The sequence below is a fragment of the Alligator sinensis genome, unplaced genomic scaffold (genome assembly GCF_000455745.1).
Source record: "Alligator sinensis unplaced genomic scaffold, ASM45574v1 scaffold262_1, whole genome shotgun sequence".
NCBI lineage: Eukaryota > Metazoa > Chordata > Crocodylia > Alligatoridae > Alligator > Alligator sinensis.
In genome coordinates, this window is record NW_005841904.1 from 379,217 (window position 1) to 395,692 (window position 16,476).

Consider the following 16,476-nt stretch of genomic DNA (forward strand, 5'->3'; position numbering starts at 1 on the left):
GCTTTGATTTAAAATATAGCAATGTTAATAGCCTTCATATTAACTTTTTTACTTTTTTGGAAATTATTTTTAATAACGAAGATAATTTCTTTCAAATTGAAGTTTTAAACATTTCTTCCCTGCAACAGATATAAGGTCAATCCAGTAGTAATGCTAGATCCCCATGGTTCAGATTCTGACTTTTAACTACATGTGCCAGTTCTAGCAATATCAGTGAAGTTACTCCAGATTTACTGCAGTGTAAGAAGAGAATCAAGCTCATGGCTCTAGGTCTGGCTGTTTCACATACCAGATGGATAGGTACTCTTTCTGATGATGACCTTATAAAGAGATGTACAGTCACTGTGCAGGATTTTTACACCCTCTATCTTGCTAAACTCTCACTGCTTTCACTGCTTCTATCCTTGTCACAGTCTCTGTTGTTAGATTTTTAATTTGGTGCAAGAAGAAAATAGGGCTTTACAGTTAAAGTGTGCATCTACACTGAAAAGTTACTTCATAAAGTATGACATCAAGGAGCTACAGGTTTACTGTAAACTGAACAGACTTGGGATGGAATAAGTGAAACACAAATGAAGATTGTTTTTCTAACTTCTTACCCTGCAGTCTCTGCCAAGAAGTGAGGAGACAAGTTGAGTTTTTCCTATTCATACACTGCCAACAATAAACATACTGCAATCAGAATTTAGTACTCAGTCCTAGTGATTATTACAGGGTCCAGAATAGGATCCACCTCCTTCTATATTTCTGCTGGTTTTGCTGTGCTAATAGAAAAGAAAATAAAGTGCCAGCTTAAATCAGTACAGTAAGCAGATGTGACTTTGGGAGCAGGTATATGGAATCTTTTTAAATGAAGCAGGACTGTACTTTAAGGTCAGATGAGTGAAATAGTTACTTAAGAAAGAAAAGAAAAGAAAGCTTTGTGCTGTCTCATTTGCTCAACATATATGTATGAACAGGGAGGAGCAGGTGCTTTACTGGCTCAAGTAGTAATCTGGGACTTGAAAGGCAGGCAAATGGAAACTAGTCATCCATCAGATTGATTGTGAGACCTTGGATAAATCATTTGGGGCTAAAGCTGCAAAGAGTAGGTCACGGTAGCACCATGCAAAGATACTGTGTATGTGTTAACTCAAGAACTGAAAGCAGCATAGCTACATGAGTGTCATCTAGAAATGTCAATACTGGAATATTTTCTGGGACCACAAAAATAGAAGACAAATAAAGAAAGGTTTGTCAGTTCTTTCCAGGAAAAAGAAACACTTGTGGGCATTCCTCTGGCAAGAGGGGAGGTCCTGGGTCTAGTCCTTGCTTGCAGGACTGTTTGTGTTTTACTCCCATGAATCTTTAATCAAAATGCACAAACAGTCTCTGAAGCAGGTACCATAATCCAGACCTCCAATCCTGGAACTACACATTCCCTCTTGCTTGGAGAGGGAGATGTGGATTTGAAACCCTACAGATGGAGGAAGGCTTGAGTCTCCCACTTCTTATGATAGTGCTCCAGGCATTAGATTGTTGTCCTAAAGATGGGTGCCAACCTTAATTTTTGCCTGTAAATCTCATGCCTACTCTAGAAAATTTGGAGTTCACAATTCTGTTGTCTTACAACAGCCACCATCACCAAACACCATGAGAAATCATCTTACTGGCCTTTGGCCTTCCAGACAAGTGTGTTGCAGGATAAAAGGGAAGAGAACTAAGAAATGAGGGTGGGGAGGAAAAGGGGAGCATTACCTTCAACCTAGCATGCATTTTTCTCTATTTACTGTGGCTTTTTTATCTGCACACACCATCTTTCAAGCACTCACCATCAGCTGTTGTTGTTTCCTCCACTATCAGCATAGGTTCCAAAGGGCTTTATAGTATGATTAAGTCCTTCCTCTTCATGAAACGCATCATATTTACTTATCTGTACCACCTGGAAGAAAACAAGGTACAGCTGTAGTATTAGGCTTCTTTGGATAAAGAATGTAGACAGTATACAAAAAGTGGATCCCTACAGCTAATAGCTTGTGAAAATTTGGGGCACAGAGTGGTAAGACTGAATTGTCCTAGGATGACCAGCAGTGACTGAAGAACTTTTTATATATGAAAGGCCCCTTTTCTCAATCCACATGTGAAGTTTGTCCCTGTGCTGCAGATGCAGCAGGAGATAATAGCAACTTTACCTGTTGAGAAGTGAGTGGTGATCACTGTGTGGAATTTGGCCACCCAAGATTGCTTCTGGTCAGTTAGGAATCAACTGGACTTGAGCAAGCTAAATGTGCCTATTGTGGTTGTGGCTTTGTTGTATTGTGAACAAGCTGAGTAAGGTGAAAGGTATAGTGAACATACATCCTGCTTTCACCAGGACAGTCCTTATTTTAAACACCTGTCCTGGATCTCCTATCATTTGTGGCTTTTGTCCCATTTTCAGCAGAGACCACTTGTAGATGGACATCCCATGTGGGATTTTTCAAAGGGCTTGCTGAAGGAGGCTGGATGCAGCATGCTGGCTGTGTAGATTAATGAGCTTCTGTAGCATGCCTGCCTACTACTGGAAGATATATATCATCTGCCCCTGCATGCACTTGATGGCTTCCTGTTCCTTCTGCAACTGCCAGAGCATATTCTCCTTCCACTGCTGATCCCATCTGTCATAGGCACTGCTCCCAGCACATCATCTCAGTGCATGAGAACTGGTGGTTTGCAATCCCTGGAGCTGTCTGGCAGGAGAGAATAGGGTTTTGCCAGGAGCACTTTTTATTTTTGCCTGTGCTTTTATCAATAAGGCAACACTTAAAGCCATGTTTTCCCTTTCAGTACTGCAGCCACAGGCAGGGAAGGTGTGAAATTCAAGCTTGATGGTGAAGCAGCAAATGGGGGAGTTCTGAAATGGCCAGGTACTTTTAAGCAGGAACTGGCTTCCAGTATGTTAAAAAAATTTGGACAACATAGTCCAAAACAACATCCAGAATGGCTGACTATGAGCTTGCACTAAGTGGACTGCTAAGGCCCATCAGAGACACAGTAATGTCTATATTTGCCTTCTGCTGACTTCCATATAATGTGGAAGGGCATCTGTCAGTTGGGAGATAATGAAACCTGGCTGTAACCAGAGCAGTGGTTCTGCCACTTTTGAGGGAATTTGTCATGCAGACTTTTACCATGAAAACTTGAGTTTTGCCAGCATGACATTTTAGCATAGATCAGGCCATAGTCTACAGGTATCTAGGTTTGAAAAAGGGGTGGGATTTCAGGTACCACCTTACTTTTCTGCACTTTCTATTGGCTAGCTTAGGCATTCCTCGTTTGGTGTGATGAATCACATTTCTAGGTATCTGTGCTTCCCTTTTACAGGGAACATAGGTTCCTAACTTGGATTTGTGAATCTTACCAGTAGCTGCCTTAAAGGTAGGCACTGGACTGCTCAGCATAACCACGCATAATTCTCTTTATGAATTTCATGCCAAGTGTGTGCATATGTACACGAGTGGGCACATGCCTGTGTGCATTCTTCTATAATGTAAAAAGCCTAGCTGCATTTGTTACTTACAGGGTTACTAAATCCTATATGCTCTAATGCCCAAATCCAACTCCCCCTTTAGGTGGCTAAAATGTTCATTTGTTGGAATGGGATCTGATTTGCAATCTCAAAAATTGTGCCTCCTGCCATACCACATGTGCATGGCAGGAGACATGATTGGGGAGCAGATCTCACTTATGCCATATTACCTATGCAGGGGAGGAGTCTAGGATCATCAGGGGGGCCCCAGGAGCCAGTTTGAATCCTTGTGTGGTCCCAAGATCTGGCTGGCAATCAGCTGATTGTAAGCATATCGGGACCACCCTGGGCTTGAGTTCTGGGGCAGTCCCAATCTGTGAACATCAGCTAATTGGGACTGCCCTGGGACTCAAGTCTTGAAACAGTCCTGATCAGCTGATTGTCAGCAGAATCCATGATCTGTTGTCATCTGGCAGGGACTGCACCGGGATTCAGTCCCCAGGGAAGTCCCTATCAGCCAGTCAGTTGATCAGCAACACCCAGGGCTCAAGCCCTGGAGCAATGCCAATCTTGCCCAGGATCAGCTGATCAGAACTGCTCTGGAGCTTGAATCCTAGGGCAGCCCCTGTCACATGTTCAAATTAAAGCATAATTGAAACCAGACACAAAGTTATTACATATATTTTGATTAATAACTTTGTAGCTGGTTTCCTGTTTTATTATGCCATTAATCCACTGAACTTGTGGCTAGTTTACACTTTAAGATGTGATTAACTGGTTAACTGTGTCTTAAGTTTAATGTCTGCCTGGGGCCTAAGTGCTATTTACCCACTTAACATTAGAGAGATAAATGGCATCAGCATAACTCAAATGCTCTTACTGAGCATGCTCAGAAAGACCTGCTGTAGCCATTTATGCTTTGCCCAGGAGAGCACCTAATTTTCTCAGTCAGTCCCCAGAATGCTAGTTGTAGGAGGGCAGCCCTCCTAACTTCTAGCCCAGAGGAAGGGGCATTTGTCTGGGGATTCTAGGCCTTTAAGAAAGCTTGACTCTACATCTCCCACTTCCCAATAAAGTTCGCTATCTTGCCAAACAGTGGGGTAGGGCTAACACTACCCTCCACCCCTCTAGTGCACAACAGAAGATATGTGGAGACAGAAGAAAAGCAAATGAGAAGAATTATTGCTCAGTGAGATGCCACTGCTCTAGAAGTCAGGGGGTCCTGGTTTCTGCATTTGGCTCCAGCTTATGGATCTGTATGTATTTTATTCAATGGTTATTTAATGCCAAATACAGAAACAATGCTGAGTACAGAGAGCAGGGGCTGGAGCACAGGGCTCCTTTTCTTTTAGGACAATGTTAGTTTTACTGAGCCACAGAGCAAAGCATCTTCTGGTTTGTTTTCCTTTTGGTCTAACATGTATTTCCATGAGCTACTAAGTGGACCAGCTTCAACAGGAGTGGCGTGTGCCCTTCGTATTCACCACTTTTAGCCTATCACCAGGTGGTTAGGGTATTCTACTGGGAAGCAAGAGATGAAGGTTCAAACTCTCAGGCTGAAGACCTAGAATGTGGTATCTGTTAATATTAGTCTAAAAGACAGAACATTACTAAATATGTTTATGCAGAATTACATGGTCTCACCAGTAGAATATGATTGCCACAAAACAGAAGTGGGCATGATGGATTTTGTCTGAGCAGGCTCAGAGGGACAAGTTGAGTTGTTTGGGAGGGGAGTGGGATCTAACTTTAGACGGGTTAGTAGCACTGAGATACTTAAAAGGGAACTCAGATTTGTGCTTACTTGCCTTCTGTAAAATCTAAAAAATCTTTTCCTAAATACATCAAGAACTCTATTTAAAGTAACAGCAAACTTCAAGTGGCTTGATTTTAGGGATGACTCTGTGATGGATACTGCTTTGGAAAGGAGGGTGATTTAAGGTTTTGGCCCCTGCCTTTGCCCCACTGGTATTTCTGCATGCTTTCACTTAACAGTCATTGGATGGACAGACAGCAGTGAGTGAGCTTCTGCCCTACGTGAGGGGCATAGAACCCAAGTCCCTGTCTTTCCCTTACTGTGGCTAGTTCTCCATCTGGTCCTGCATATCTTTTCCTTTTGGCTGCCCAATGGTTCAGCTTCAAAAGATGGTGGAGGTTGTTTTTGGCAATATCTAGTCTGAGTTGGTTGTTAGGACACTTTTCTGGGAAGAGGGAGATGTATGTTCAAACCCTTTCTGTGTAAGTGGGGACTGGAACCTGGGTCTCCCATTCCTCTAGTAAATGTCCTAATAACTAGGTTACTGGGCTGAAGCATGGGAGGTACCTGCTCTTCCGTTGTTTTTCTGCAACTTACGCATAATCATGTGCCTTTACCATGGGAATAGAATCTTAAATCCTCTCAAATGGCCTGAAATGCTGCTTATGTAGCCAACACTAATAATATAGTGCTACTTCTCCATCTAACGACACAGTTGGGTTTTGCCCTATGTTCACAAGAGAAACTGCAAGCCACCCCTGGCCCCAACAAAGCATGACACCAGCCACCCTTTGGAAGCTCGCATCTCTCCACAGCCTCCATTCCACTGTCAACCAGTTCAGCATCAGGAAGTCCATGGCCAGAGCAGCAGTCCAGGAGGTGTGCTTGATCATGCAAGACATGCTAGTGAACCATGTCATCTGCCACACCAACTCAGAAGAGATCATCACTGGATTTTGCCATTGAGTTGTTTTGTTTTTGTCTCCCTGTTCTGATAAACCACAGACCATATTATTGATCTGGTTTGAGAGAAAAGAGATACTTCAGAGCTACAATAATATTACTTTGACTTCAGCAGGGTTAGCTGAGATTTATGTCAACACAGAATTTTGCATTATATCTTGGTTTCTGTTTTATTAATTCTTAAGAATTCTTTATGTAGTCTCATTTTCTTCTCATTTCTAAAAATTAGGAAGTGAGCTCCCTCAGAAAACAAACCAATTAAGTCTTCTAAGAATTTTACGATTATTCCTAGAAAGTTGTGTAACAGTTGAATTTTGCTAAATGAATATTGAATAGATCTGCATAAAACAAATGCAAAAAATCTGTTTACACGCATCATTTTTTAATGAGTCTTGATTTAAAGTTACCACTGGGTATGTACAAACGTTCAAATGAACCACAGGAAGTCTCACGGTTTTGTTCCCCTGGTAGGAAAACTTATCAGTAGAACATTATAAGTATTTGAGAGTCTGCTGATGGCCTAGAGCCAGGGGGGCCCTTTAATACATCCCAGCATCCTTTGTGGGCACCTTTGGCTGCTAGAGCGCTGAGAGCAGCTGAGTGCATGGGGAAGCACTGATTGGCTGGCTGTCTTCTCTCTCGCAGATGTGAGGCTTTGAAAGACGAACCCCAGAGCAATCGTATCAGTTTCTGTTTCTGCATGTTGCAATGCACTCCTACCCCTCTAGTAGAAGCCAAGAGCTGCACCAACACCTGCTTGTCCTCCTCGTTTCACCAGAGACTTAGAGAGATGTTCTGTGCCTGTCTTGAGGTGATCTAGGAGATGCTTATGGTGGCATACAGCACAGGGCTCCAGGGCATGTACTCCCATGTGAGGCTGCTTATCAGTGCTCATGGCCAGCAAGCCTCATGGATCTAGCCAACAAATTCCATACCTACAGGCTGGGGAACTCCCTTCTTGTCAGCACAGAGACAGAAAAGGATCTTGGTGTCATTATTGATTCCAAGACAGACATGGGCCACCAATGTGGGGATGCAGTCAGGAAGGCTAACTGCACCTTGTCATGCATCCATAAATGCATCATAAGCAGGTCCAAGGAGGTGATCCTCTCCCTCTATGCAACACTGGTCAGGCCGCAGTTGGAGTACTGCATCCAGTTCTGGGCACTGCACTTCAGGAGGGATGTGGACAGCATTGGGAGGGTCCAGAGGAGGGCCGCTCACGTGATCAGGGGGCAGCAGGGCAGGCCCTATGAGGAGAGGCTACGGGACCTGAACCTGTTCAGCCTCTACAAGAGAAGGCTGAGAGAGGATCTGGTGGCTATCCATAAACTTGCCAAGGGGAACCAGCAGGCAATGGGAGAGTCCCTGTTCTCCCAAGCACTACTGGGAGTAACAAAGAATAATGGCCATAAGTCGACTGAGAGTAGATTCAGGCTAGACATGAGGAGGCTCTACTTCAGTCAGGGTGGCTAGGATCTGGAACCAACTTCCAAGGGAAGTGGTGCTCGCTCCTACCCTGGGGGTCTTCAAAAGGAGGCTAGACAATCACCTAGCCGGGGTCGTTTGACCCCCAGCATTCTTTCCTGCCCATGGCAGGGGGTCGGACTGCTCGGGTCCCTTCCAACCCTACCAACTATGAAACATATGGCCAAGGAGGATGAGACCCTAATGGAGGCCATGAAATCTGGGGTGGTCTAGGAGCAACTCCAGACTGATTGGCCTGCAAGATGAGCAGTGACTACTGGGAGCAGATCATTCTGGGCACCTGAGATGTTGAGCAGTGGCTGCAGAACTTTTACATGTGCTGGGCCACCTTCATGGTCATTGTTGCCTACCTGGTCTTCTATATCAAGCAGCAGAACACTGGTATAAAGCCACCCCTGACCTCAACAATGCATGTCACCAGCCACCATTTGGAAGCTCACATCTCTCTGCAGCCCCCATTCCACTGTCAACCAGTTCAGCATCGGGAAGTCCATGGCCAGAGCAGCAGTTCAGGAGGTGTGCTGATCATGCAGGACATGCTAGTGAGCCATGTTGTCTGACACAGCAAGTCACAAGAGGGTCATCACTGGATTCTGCCAGATGGGCTTTCCCAACTGCATAGGGGCCATCAACAACACTTGTATTCCCATTGTCTGCCTACCTCAAGACTCCATGGAGTTAGTCAACCACAAGGGTTTCTTCTCTGTCCTGCTTCATGTTGTCGTACAAACCACTGTGGCCACTTGACCCACATCTTCAGTGGCTGACTGGGCAGCATCATGATGCCAGGGTCTTCTGCAACTCCACTCTGCCAAAAATGATGGAGAACAGAGAGTACACCCCTGGAGCAGGGATGTCTTATTGTATGTGGTGGACAGGTGCTGTGAGGGTGCAGGGGGAGCTAGCTCCACTGATGGGGATGCAGCCTCATCATGGTCCACTGATGAACCCTGCTGTCTTCAGTCAAGTACTAGTACCCCACCAATGGGGCCTTGTGCCACACTGGGAATGTTTTGTGTCTGGAAGCTCCTTTCCCTGCTGGTGCTGGTTGTCAGGACTCTGGCCACTGGTCCTCTGCAGGGCCTGTTCCCCTGCAGGTCTTGGACATGGTAGGGGGAAGATATTGGGGTCCGGGACTGAACTCTGAGCATTATCCCCATGACACTTTAGTGCACGGGGACAGCAGACTATGGTCAGGCCCTGGAGCTTGGTGCACACGTTTATATTGCTGTCTATTGTTACAGCCATAGATAGGGGCGTTTATGGCATGACAAGAGACATAGACATCTGTTTTCTTGGCCTTTGTGCCACCATAAAAATGTTCATGGTGATACAAAAGCAACGTCTGCTTCCAGCCTTAAGGTGTCACAGAACTTTGATTGAAAATAAGAAGCCATGCTGCCAAGTTTTATTCAGATCCATGAGTGAACAGAGAGTATTTGACTCACCTGAGGTTATAAAGGGGCCTCACAGTGGATTTTACTAATATTTAAGCTCACAATAAGGCTACTTTATACTGCCAGAAAAGAGTAAATAGTTGAAAATTGATCCCAGACACTTTTTACTCCACTACACTGTTGTAATAGTTCCACAGCTGGATTCATGGAGCCTCCACATTTGTTTGATACTTCTTGCATAGCACAAAGTGAACTCAAAATAGCCAAGGGTTGTCCTGGTAGTATTCCTTTGTCAAGGAGGAACTTTTTCCAGTTTAAGATTGGCAGCAGACTCTCCATTTGGGTGCTCTTTCACATGGAAAGGCAGGGGTCTGAAAAGGACTGTTGATGAGGAAAAGGACAGCCAGCTTCCACTGGCATAAGATCCATGAGAGACATTACATTAGTAGCAAAAGCTTGCCCTTGTATTTTTAACTTATGCTAGTGTCGTGTAGCTGAGAATCAGAGATCTGTATCCTGCTTATTGTCAATCCCCCTTTCTCTTTGCTCTGAGTAGAACAGAAGAAAATCAATATGTTGGCATTTTATTTAGATTTTGTTAAATTCTCTCATTCATTTTTCTACATTGCACAGTAAGTACAACTAAAGCCTTTATTCTTTTTAGTGGAATACATTATTTCTTGCACTAGAGTTTATTTAGGAAAAAAACAATGACCAAGTTGAAACTAGTAAAGCTAATTCCCTTGAGCTGTTTCTTTTTCACAGTCCTTGAAGAAGAAATAGCTCCCAGGGAGAAACTCTGAATATTTCCAGGCCAATTATTCTTTCAAAATAAGCTTTCCTTTAGTATACCCTGAAATACTGGTGAAGCTGCAACATGTAATGCTATATATACTTTTACTAACCTGATCACACACATGCTGCTTCTGTGGAGAGCAACCCACTGAGTTTGATTTATTTCTCTTTACTGATAAAACACCCAATATACTATTGATCTAGTTTGGTAGAGGTGAGCCCCTAATTTTCCATAGAATGGAAGTAGGCTGTGAAGGACTAAAGTCACTAAAGCAGTGAAAAATACACTTAGAAAAGTCGGGTCAGGTGGAGAGTGCAGAACTTCTGAAAGCAAGTGACTTGGTCACTTCTGTTTATCTGATCTGTTTGGCTTCCTAACAATCTATCAGTTTACACAACAGGTAAAAATTGTTTATATTCCTATTATTGCTAGTTGGGTATAATTCCCCATTAATAATTAGTATCTTTTAATTTGTTTTTTGGGTTTTTTTTAAACTTTTTTCAGAGTGTGAACCCATACCTGCAAGGACAGAGACTGGACAATGTTGTCGCAAAGAAATCCGTTCCTCATTTTTCAGATGAAGACAAAGGCACCGAATAAGAACTGCAAAGATGAATGATGAAAACTCAGGCCATTCCTCATGAGATCGTAATATTATTGCTTATATATAACCAGCTATTGAAATTATTGTGATTGGCAGCATGTTTATTATTTATATAATTGTGGATGAGAAACAGCTGTATTTATAACGTTATGTTTTCCTAAATAATGAAAATATGGTTCTGTTTTCTGTTAAATTATGGTAATAGGCCTGTTTTGTTGTTTTCGTTTTAGTAATGGAGTAAACTTTAAAAATATTAGTCATGTTAAGAGCTAACGTGAAGTAAATGGCTTCAGTGAGCAATTTGTATAAAGGAAGGCAAGCAAAAATATTACTCAATTGAGCCCAGTGTTTAATCTTAATATTTGCGACATTCAAAACACAGAAGTTAGAGTTTTGTGTTTTGTTCACAAATACAGTTACTTAGCAAAAACAAGCTATTAATTTACTCAGAGACTTTTGGCTTTTGGTCTATTTTAATAAACATTCAAGCAATCTAGAGCGTTTGCTGAGTGACATTTTCTAAAATATAAAATAGGATAATCTGGTTCAGTTATTGTCAGGCTAAACAAAAATTAAAACAGTATGCTTTGATAATATATTCAGTGCAATATTTTTCTCAATTTTTTCTTATCATTTAATTCTCTCACTGTTTCCAGTTGTTTTCACCCACCTTAGCTGGCTGCTAATATTTCTCTAGTCTACAAACTGGCATCCAACTCTCTCTGGCTTAGTGTCGGCAGCATTTAGCCATTAAAACAGAGCTGTTTAACTTCTAGGCAGCCTTACTCCAGAGAGGAGCCACAGACCCAGGGACCATATGTTGTCTGTACTGGTGGGCTGGGACTCCCCTGGCTCCAGTCCCCTGCTCTGTGGGCTGTTTAGTTCCACATTGTAGCCTCATGGGCAGCCTCTCTTCCTCTGCAGGCAGCTCAGCTCAGCTCAGCTCCCCCTGCCACATGCACAGTATCTGCCCCCGCCCTCTCAGCTGCATGAATCAACCTCCTGCAGTGTGGGCAACTTGGCTTTGCCATGCAGCTCAGGCACTCTAGCCCTTTCCTGGCAGCCATGGAAAGAGCTGCTGATGGGAGGAGTAATGGCCTGGTGGGAACCCATGAGCCACATGCTAGCCTTTCAGGGGTCACGTGTGGCCGACCAGTTGAACAACCCTGCATTAAAAAGTGTCTGAATTAGTCATGCTCCCATGAAATGTCTCAGATGAGAAAGATGACATTTGCCTTTGATAAAAAATATTACCGATTGAGACTCCACTAAGCCTAAATTCCTGGGTGTGGAATCTTATCATTAAAAATCAGGAGGAACAGCAGCCATATCTGCAGCACAGTGTCAGCCTTAGTCATCAGAATAAAGCAACACAGGAAGGTGCTCCCAAGGTTACACATTTGGATGGCAGTGGTTGTGGGTTTTTTGACTATCCAAATTAGGCTAGAGGCAAGTAAGATTCTTACTACTCAGTCAACCTTGCCCTGGGCCTCCAACTCTACTCATTTTCAGGTGATTCTCAATATAGTTTCAGTGGCAGGTAAACCCTTGGTTAGGCTACATAAATTAACTTGCTTTGCTACCAAAAGAAAAGGTGTACTACTCTATGGGCATTTAACACTCCTGAACAAGAAGTAGAGCATAATTCCCTTCCCGATCAAGCAGCAGTACTCTGTCACTGCTCTTGAAATAGCAATTGGGCAACTCAGAAGGCCTTTCCTTTTTGAGGGACTAGAGGAGGGCACTGTTCCTTACCTAAGGCAGCAAATTGAGAGCTAGGATTGGGTCTACAGATCAAATTCTATTATTTTTACAAGTTGTCTGGCAAGCAGGCTGCATGCAAAATGACCCAAGAATCATAGAAAATAGTTACCTTATATTATGAACTTCAGTTCTGTGATGCAACAAACTGCACACCCCCAATAAAAAAAAATCAATCTAGATGACGTACTAAAATAGGTACAAGACTGACAAGCTGAATTTTCACTTGAGGTTAGATACAAGTAATTCACAGTACATCAATAAGTGGACTGATTTGTGTTTGGAATTAGTTTTCAGGGTAGAACTGAACAAACAATCCATAATAAATTATTTATTTGCTGAGCTATGCCTCACAAATATTTTGAGAGAAGGTTGCAAAACTCTAGAATCAAATGTAGTCTAAATTATTTATGAGCTACTTCATACTTTATTTTCTTATAACAAATATTTTAACTGATATTTTGAATTGTAGAGGATATAATGTAGAGTGGATTTATAAATGGATATTGCAATTAACTGAACATTTCCTATGAAGTACTGATTATTTCCTGGTCCTAATAACTTCATTGGAAGATGAGGATACTCAGCAGTCCACAGTATCAAAGTTTGGTCTATTTATGGATCTTACTTAATGTATTTTTCATGCTTATTCTCTATTCAGGTTTTGAGATTGCAGAAATGATTCATAGCCATAGGTTGACTCTACAGAGTAGAAAACACGGGTTATATGTCATGTTAACAGTTCAGAAGCAGAACTTCCCATTGATTTTAATGGCTCAAAGTAAGCAAAACATCCATTGCCTTCTGCATATCCATAGCAGCTGCAACTGTGGCTAGAAGCATTCTAGTTAGAGAAGGGTTTTCCACACCCATAGAGCTGTAAGAATCTCTAGATTTCTCTAGACAACCCAGTGCCTTCTCCACTGGTAGAAAAAAAATGGTTCTATAAGCTCTAGCTGGTTTACTATATAAAAGTTCATTTTAATGACTACCAGATAAAAGAATCAATCAGTAAAGTGAGTCATGCTTTTTTAAAACTCTTCCCTCCTATGCTGTTCCATGTGTTTGTGTTTGGTACATGCATGGTTTATAAAGGGAGGGGCCAGGTGTGGTTTGTTTAATAACATCAAAAATCTCCTGTCTGATTCCTGTAAGCATTGCAGTTCTCAGTCACTTTATCCCACCTTACAGTGATGTGATAATTAGGCACCACAGACTGACTAGATTACTGTAGAGATCCTTCCTGATAACTGTTTATGACTGCTGCAGGGGCTGGGAAACTGAAATTCTCTCTCATAGAACTGTATGAAGAAGGCAAAAAAAGTTCTAGAGTTTCAAGATTTTTTTCACATTGTCACATTATGTTAAACCTCCCTTAAAGGAATTGCCTGCTAAATGAAATCAAATTCCTGGCAATCAGCAGCAATCTGCTGATTCCATTAAGCAGGTTTAACTTGCCAGGGAAGCCCCAAGTTGAGAAACTTTCACATGTGGTCTTTATATTCTTGATAATGAAATGAACAATTCTATTAAAATTAATACAAATACAAAATTAACAATTCTATCTATGAATTCTATCTAATAAGTTCTGTGTTTGAGCTGCCTTTCTGAAATGGACTAGAACAGGTTTGCCACCTAAAAGAGAACAATGGAATTCTAGCTATGCTTAATGTCCTTTCCTAAAACACATTGTATTGCTGATCTTTCAGTCAGTCAGGACCCAACAAATATCAAATGCCTTTTTCAGTTGTGTGCGCATATTGCTCATTCACAATATGTTTATGTGGAGTATATAACAATAATAAATTAATTTTAGCTCTATTTTGAATTGTGAAATGCCTGACTTTCCTTTAAAAAAATCTGGATAATTAAGGAAGATGTTCCAGTAAGAGAGCTGATATAAAAAATGATATGCTTTCAACTTTCACAGGTGCAGTATTGCCAACCCCACCATGTCAAAAATCACGAGACAAACTCTTAAAATTCAAGAGATTTGGAACGTAAATCATGAACTGTTATTTTTAAAGTGTGTGTGTGTGTGTGGGGGGGGTGTTATCTGTGAAGGTGTAGTGGGCTGTGGGTCTGTGTGGGTTGAGTTTGGAGTCTGGGTAGGGGGCATCCCGCACACCCTGGCAGGATGCAGGATACTGTGGGTCAGGAGTGAGGGGCAGATATACACACACACACACACGTACACATGCACACAGACAGACAGCTGCCCACAGCTCTGTTGCATGACTTGCCCTGGCCCCGGGGCCCCATTAACCCCAGCCCCTGCTGCCTCCCTCACTCCCTGTGGGGGCCTTGATCTGTGCCCCCCATCCCTTCCTTCTCCCTCTGCCCCTTCCCCTCCACAGATTTACTGGCATGGCCCTGTCTACATGTGCCAGAAGAAAAAATCCCAAGATTTGATCTCTCTATCAGGAGATCATGAGTCAGAGTTAATTGGACTTGGAAATCAGGGGTCTTGTGATTTTTTCTTGAGAGTTGGCATTACTGCAAATGTAGTAGTCCAAGTTAGAGCAGTAATGAGATTTTAAAATTAAATGCCTTAGGTTGCTATGGTTGTGTAGTATTTTAACTCTTTAGAATGAAAAGTTTCATATTGTTAGGTATTTTAAAAACTGCAAGTGTCTTAATAAACTCCAAAGGACTTTGAGATACAGTTTGTACAAAAGAAGGTATAAAAAATAAAGTATATTGTATTGCAATGACATTATGTATTTATGTACCTACTATAGCATTTAAAGTATTATTGGGTGCATCTACACATTGCCCTATGGTGATATTGTTACTGCACCAGGCTTTAGTACTTCATCTTGGAAATACTAACTGCCCATACTGCGCCGTACGTGCAGCACATAGTTATTTTTAGCAGTTACTTCACCATAGCAGTGAGCTATAATGGCGAAGTAGCTGCTGGACATGTGTAGACATCCATGGATGCTATGTTGCCGTAGTGCGTTGCTACAGTGACGTAGCATCACATGTAGACGTGCCTATTAAGTGGCTGAAAGCATTTGATTTGTAACACAGAATTTCCCGTGCATACTTACATATTTGTGCATGTATGTGTACACAGGCATATAAAATACACTATATTTTTTGTCAGTTGACAAATTATAATATTAGTTAAATCTATATTATAAAATATAAGGATGCTAATCCACAAAGTAATCTTAATAGTGTAAGAATGATCGAGAAAATAAACACTGATGTGCTTTATTTCTGTTAACACGTGTGTGTGTGTGTGTGTGTGTATGTATATATATATATATAAATTTTTAGCAGTATATATTATTTCTGTTGGCACATTAATATTTAGCTAAACAAAGTCTTTTTGATATTTTACAGAGCCTATACATTTTCTTTAAGAAAGCTGCAGAACTATTTCCTGAAAGTGGAAGAGAACATCCAGTAGGGTTGTAAGCAGAGCTGGTTTGAATAGTTTTGCCAAATGCACTAAGACAGCTCATTGTCTATTTCTCCATTTGTAGGGAGGAAGGGCAGAAAAAAGGATAGACAGACTGAATGGCCAGGGTGTTACTTTACTTATGTGAGTTACAGGACAGCCAGGTTCATGTACCTACATGTTTTGCCTCATTTGGGATTACCATATTTACTTGAATTGATGGCCCTGATATAAGACAACCCCCCATTATATTTTAATAATGGAAATTTACCAATTTGTATAATTTTCTAGGAATAGAACCTACCTATTGGAGATTTGCCTTGAATTTGTCCCCTTTCCACTGCTATGGCAGAGAAAATAAATCTGGGGGGTCAAAGTGGTCCCTTTGCTCTCTGCTCCCCGCCTCCAACTCTTTCTTTCAGCAGTCCCTTTCCCCTCTCTTCCCTGAAAGTGAGGAGCAAATTTGAAAACAAAGGCCTTTAACATTAAACATGGTTGTAGCAATTTGCATTCAGTACCCATGCAGAACACATCCAGAATTGATGCATGTTATCTTTCTTTGAAACTGATGTATGTTTTAGCACAGGTACTCCATAAACACACTTTTGAGTAGTACTTATAGCACCTACTTACCGTGGAGAGTTCTGCTTCTGAAGCTGGACCAGCTAGCTTTGTGCCTCAACTGCTCAGTATTGGTGTGTACTCCAGATACACCCACAAAAGAACCATATACTAATTAGCCCTCACTCCTAACTGGAACCAGGTGCTGTTTTCAGAAGTCCTGGGATACTCCAAAAATTTTTATTCAGATG

General features: G+C 41.9%; 1 protein-coding gene across 2 annotated transcripts in view; it reads left to right on the plus strand.

Moving 5' to 3' along the window:
- Positions 1-14,499, plus strand: part of SCG5 (secretogranin V) — a 59,274-nt gene extending 44,775 nt beyond the window's left edge. For both annotated transcript variants that reach the window (XM_006018492.3, XM_006018493.3), the window contains exon 6: positions 10,392-14,499. In XM_006018492.3, coding sequence (XP_006018554.1) covers positions 10,392-10,487 — 96 coding nt within the window. In that variant the 3' untranslated portion in view covers positions 10,488-14,499. The remainder of the gene's footprint in view (positions 1-10,391) is intronic.
- Positions 14,500-16,476: the final 1,977 nt, after the last annotated feature.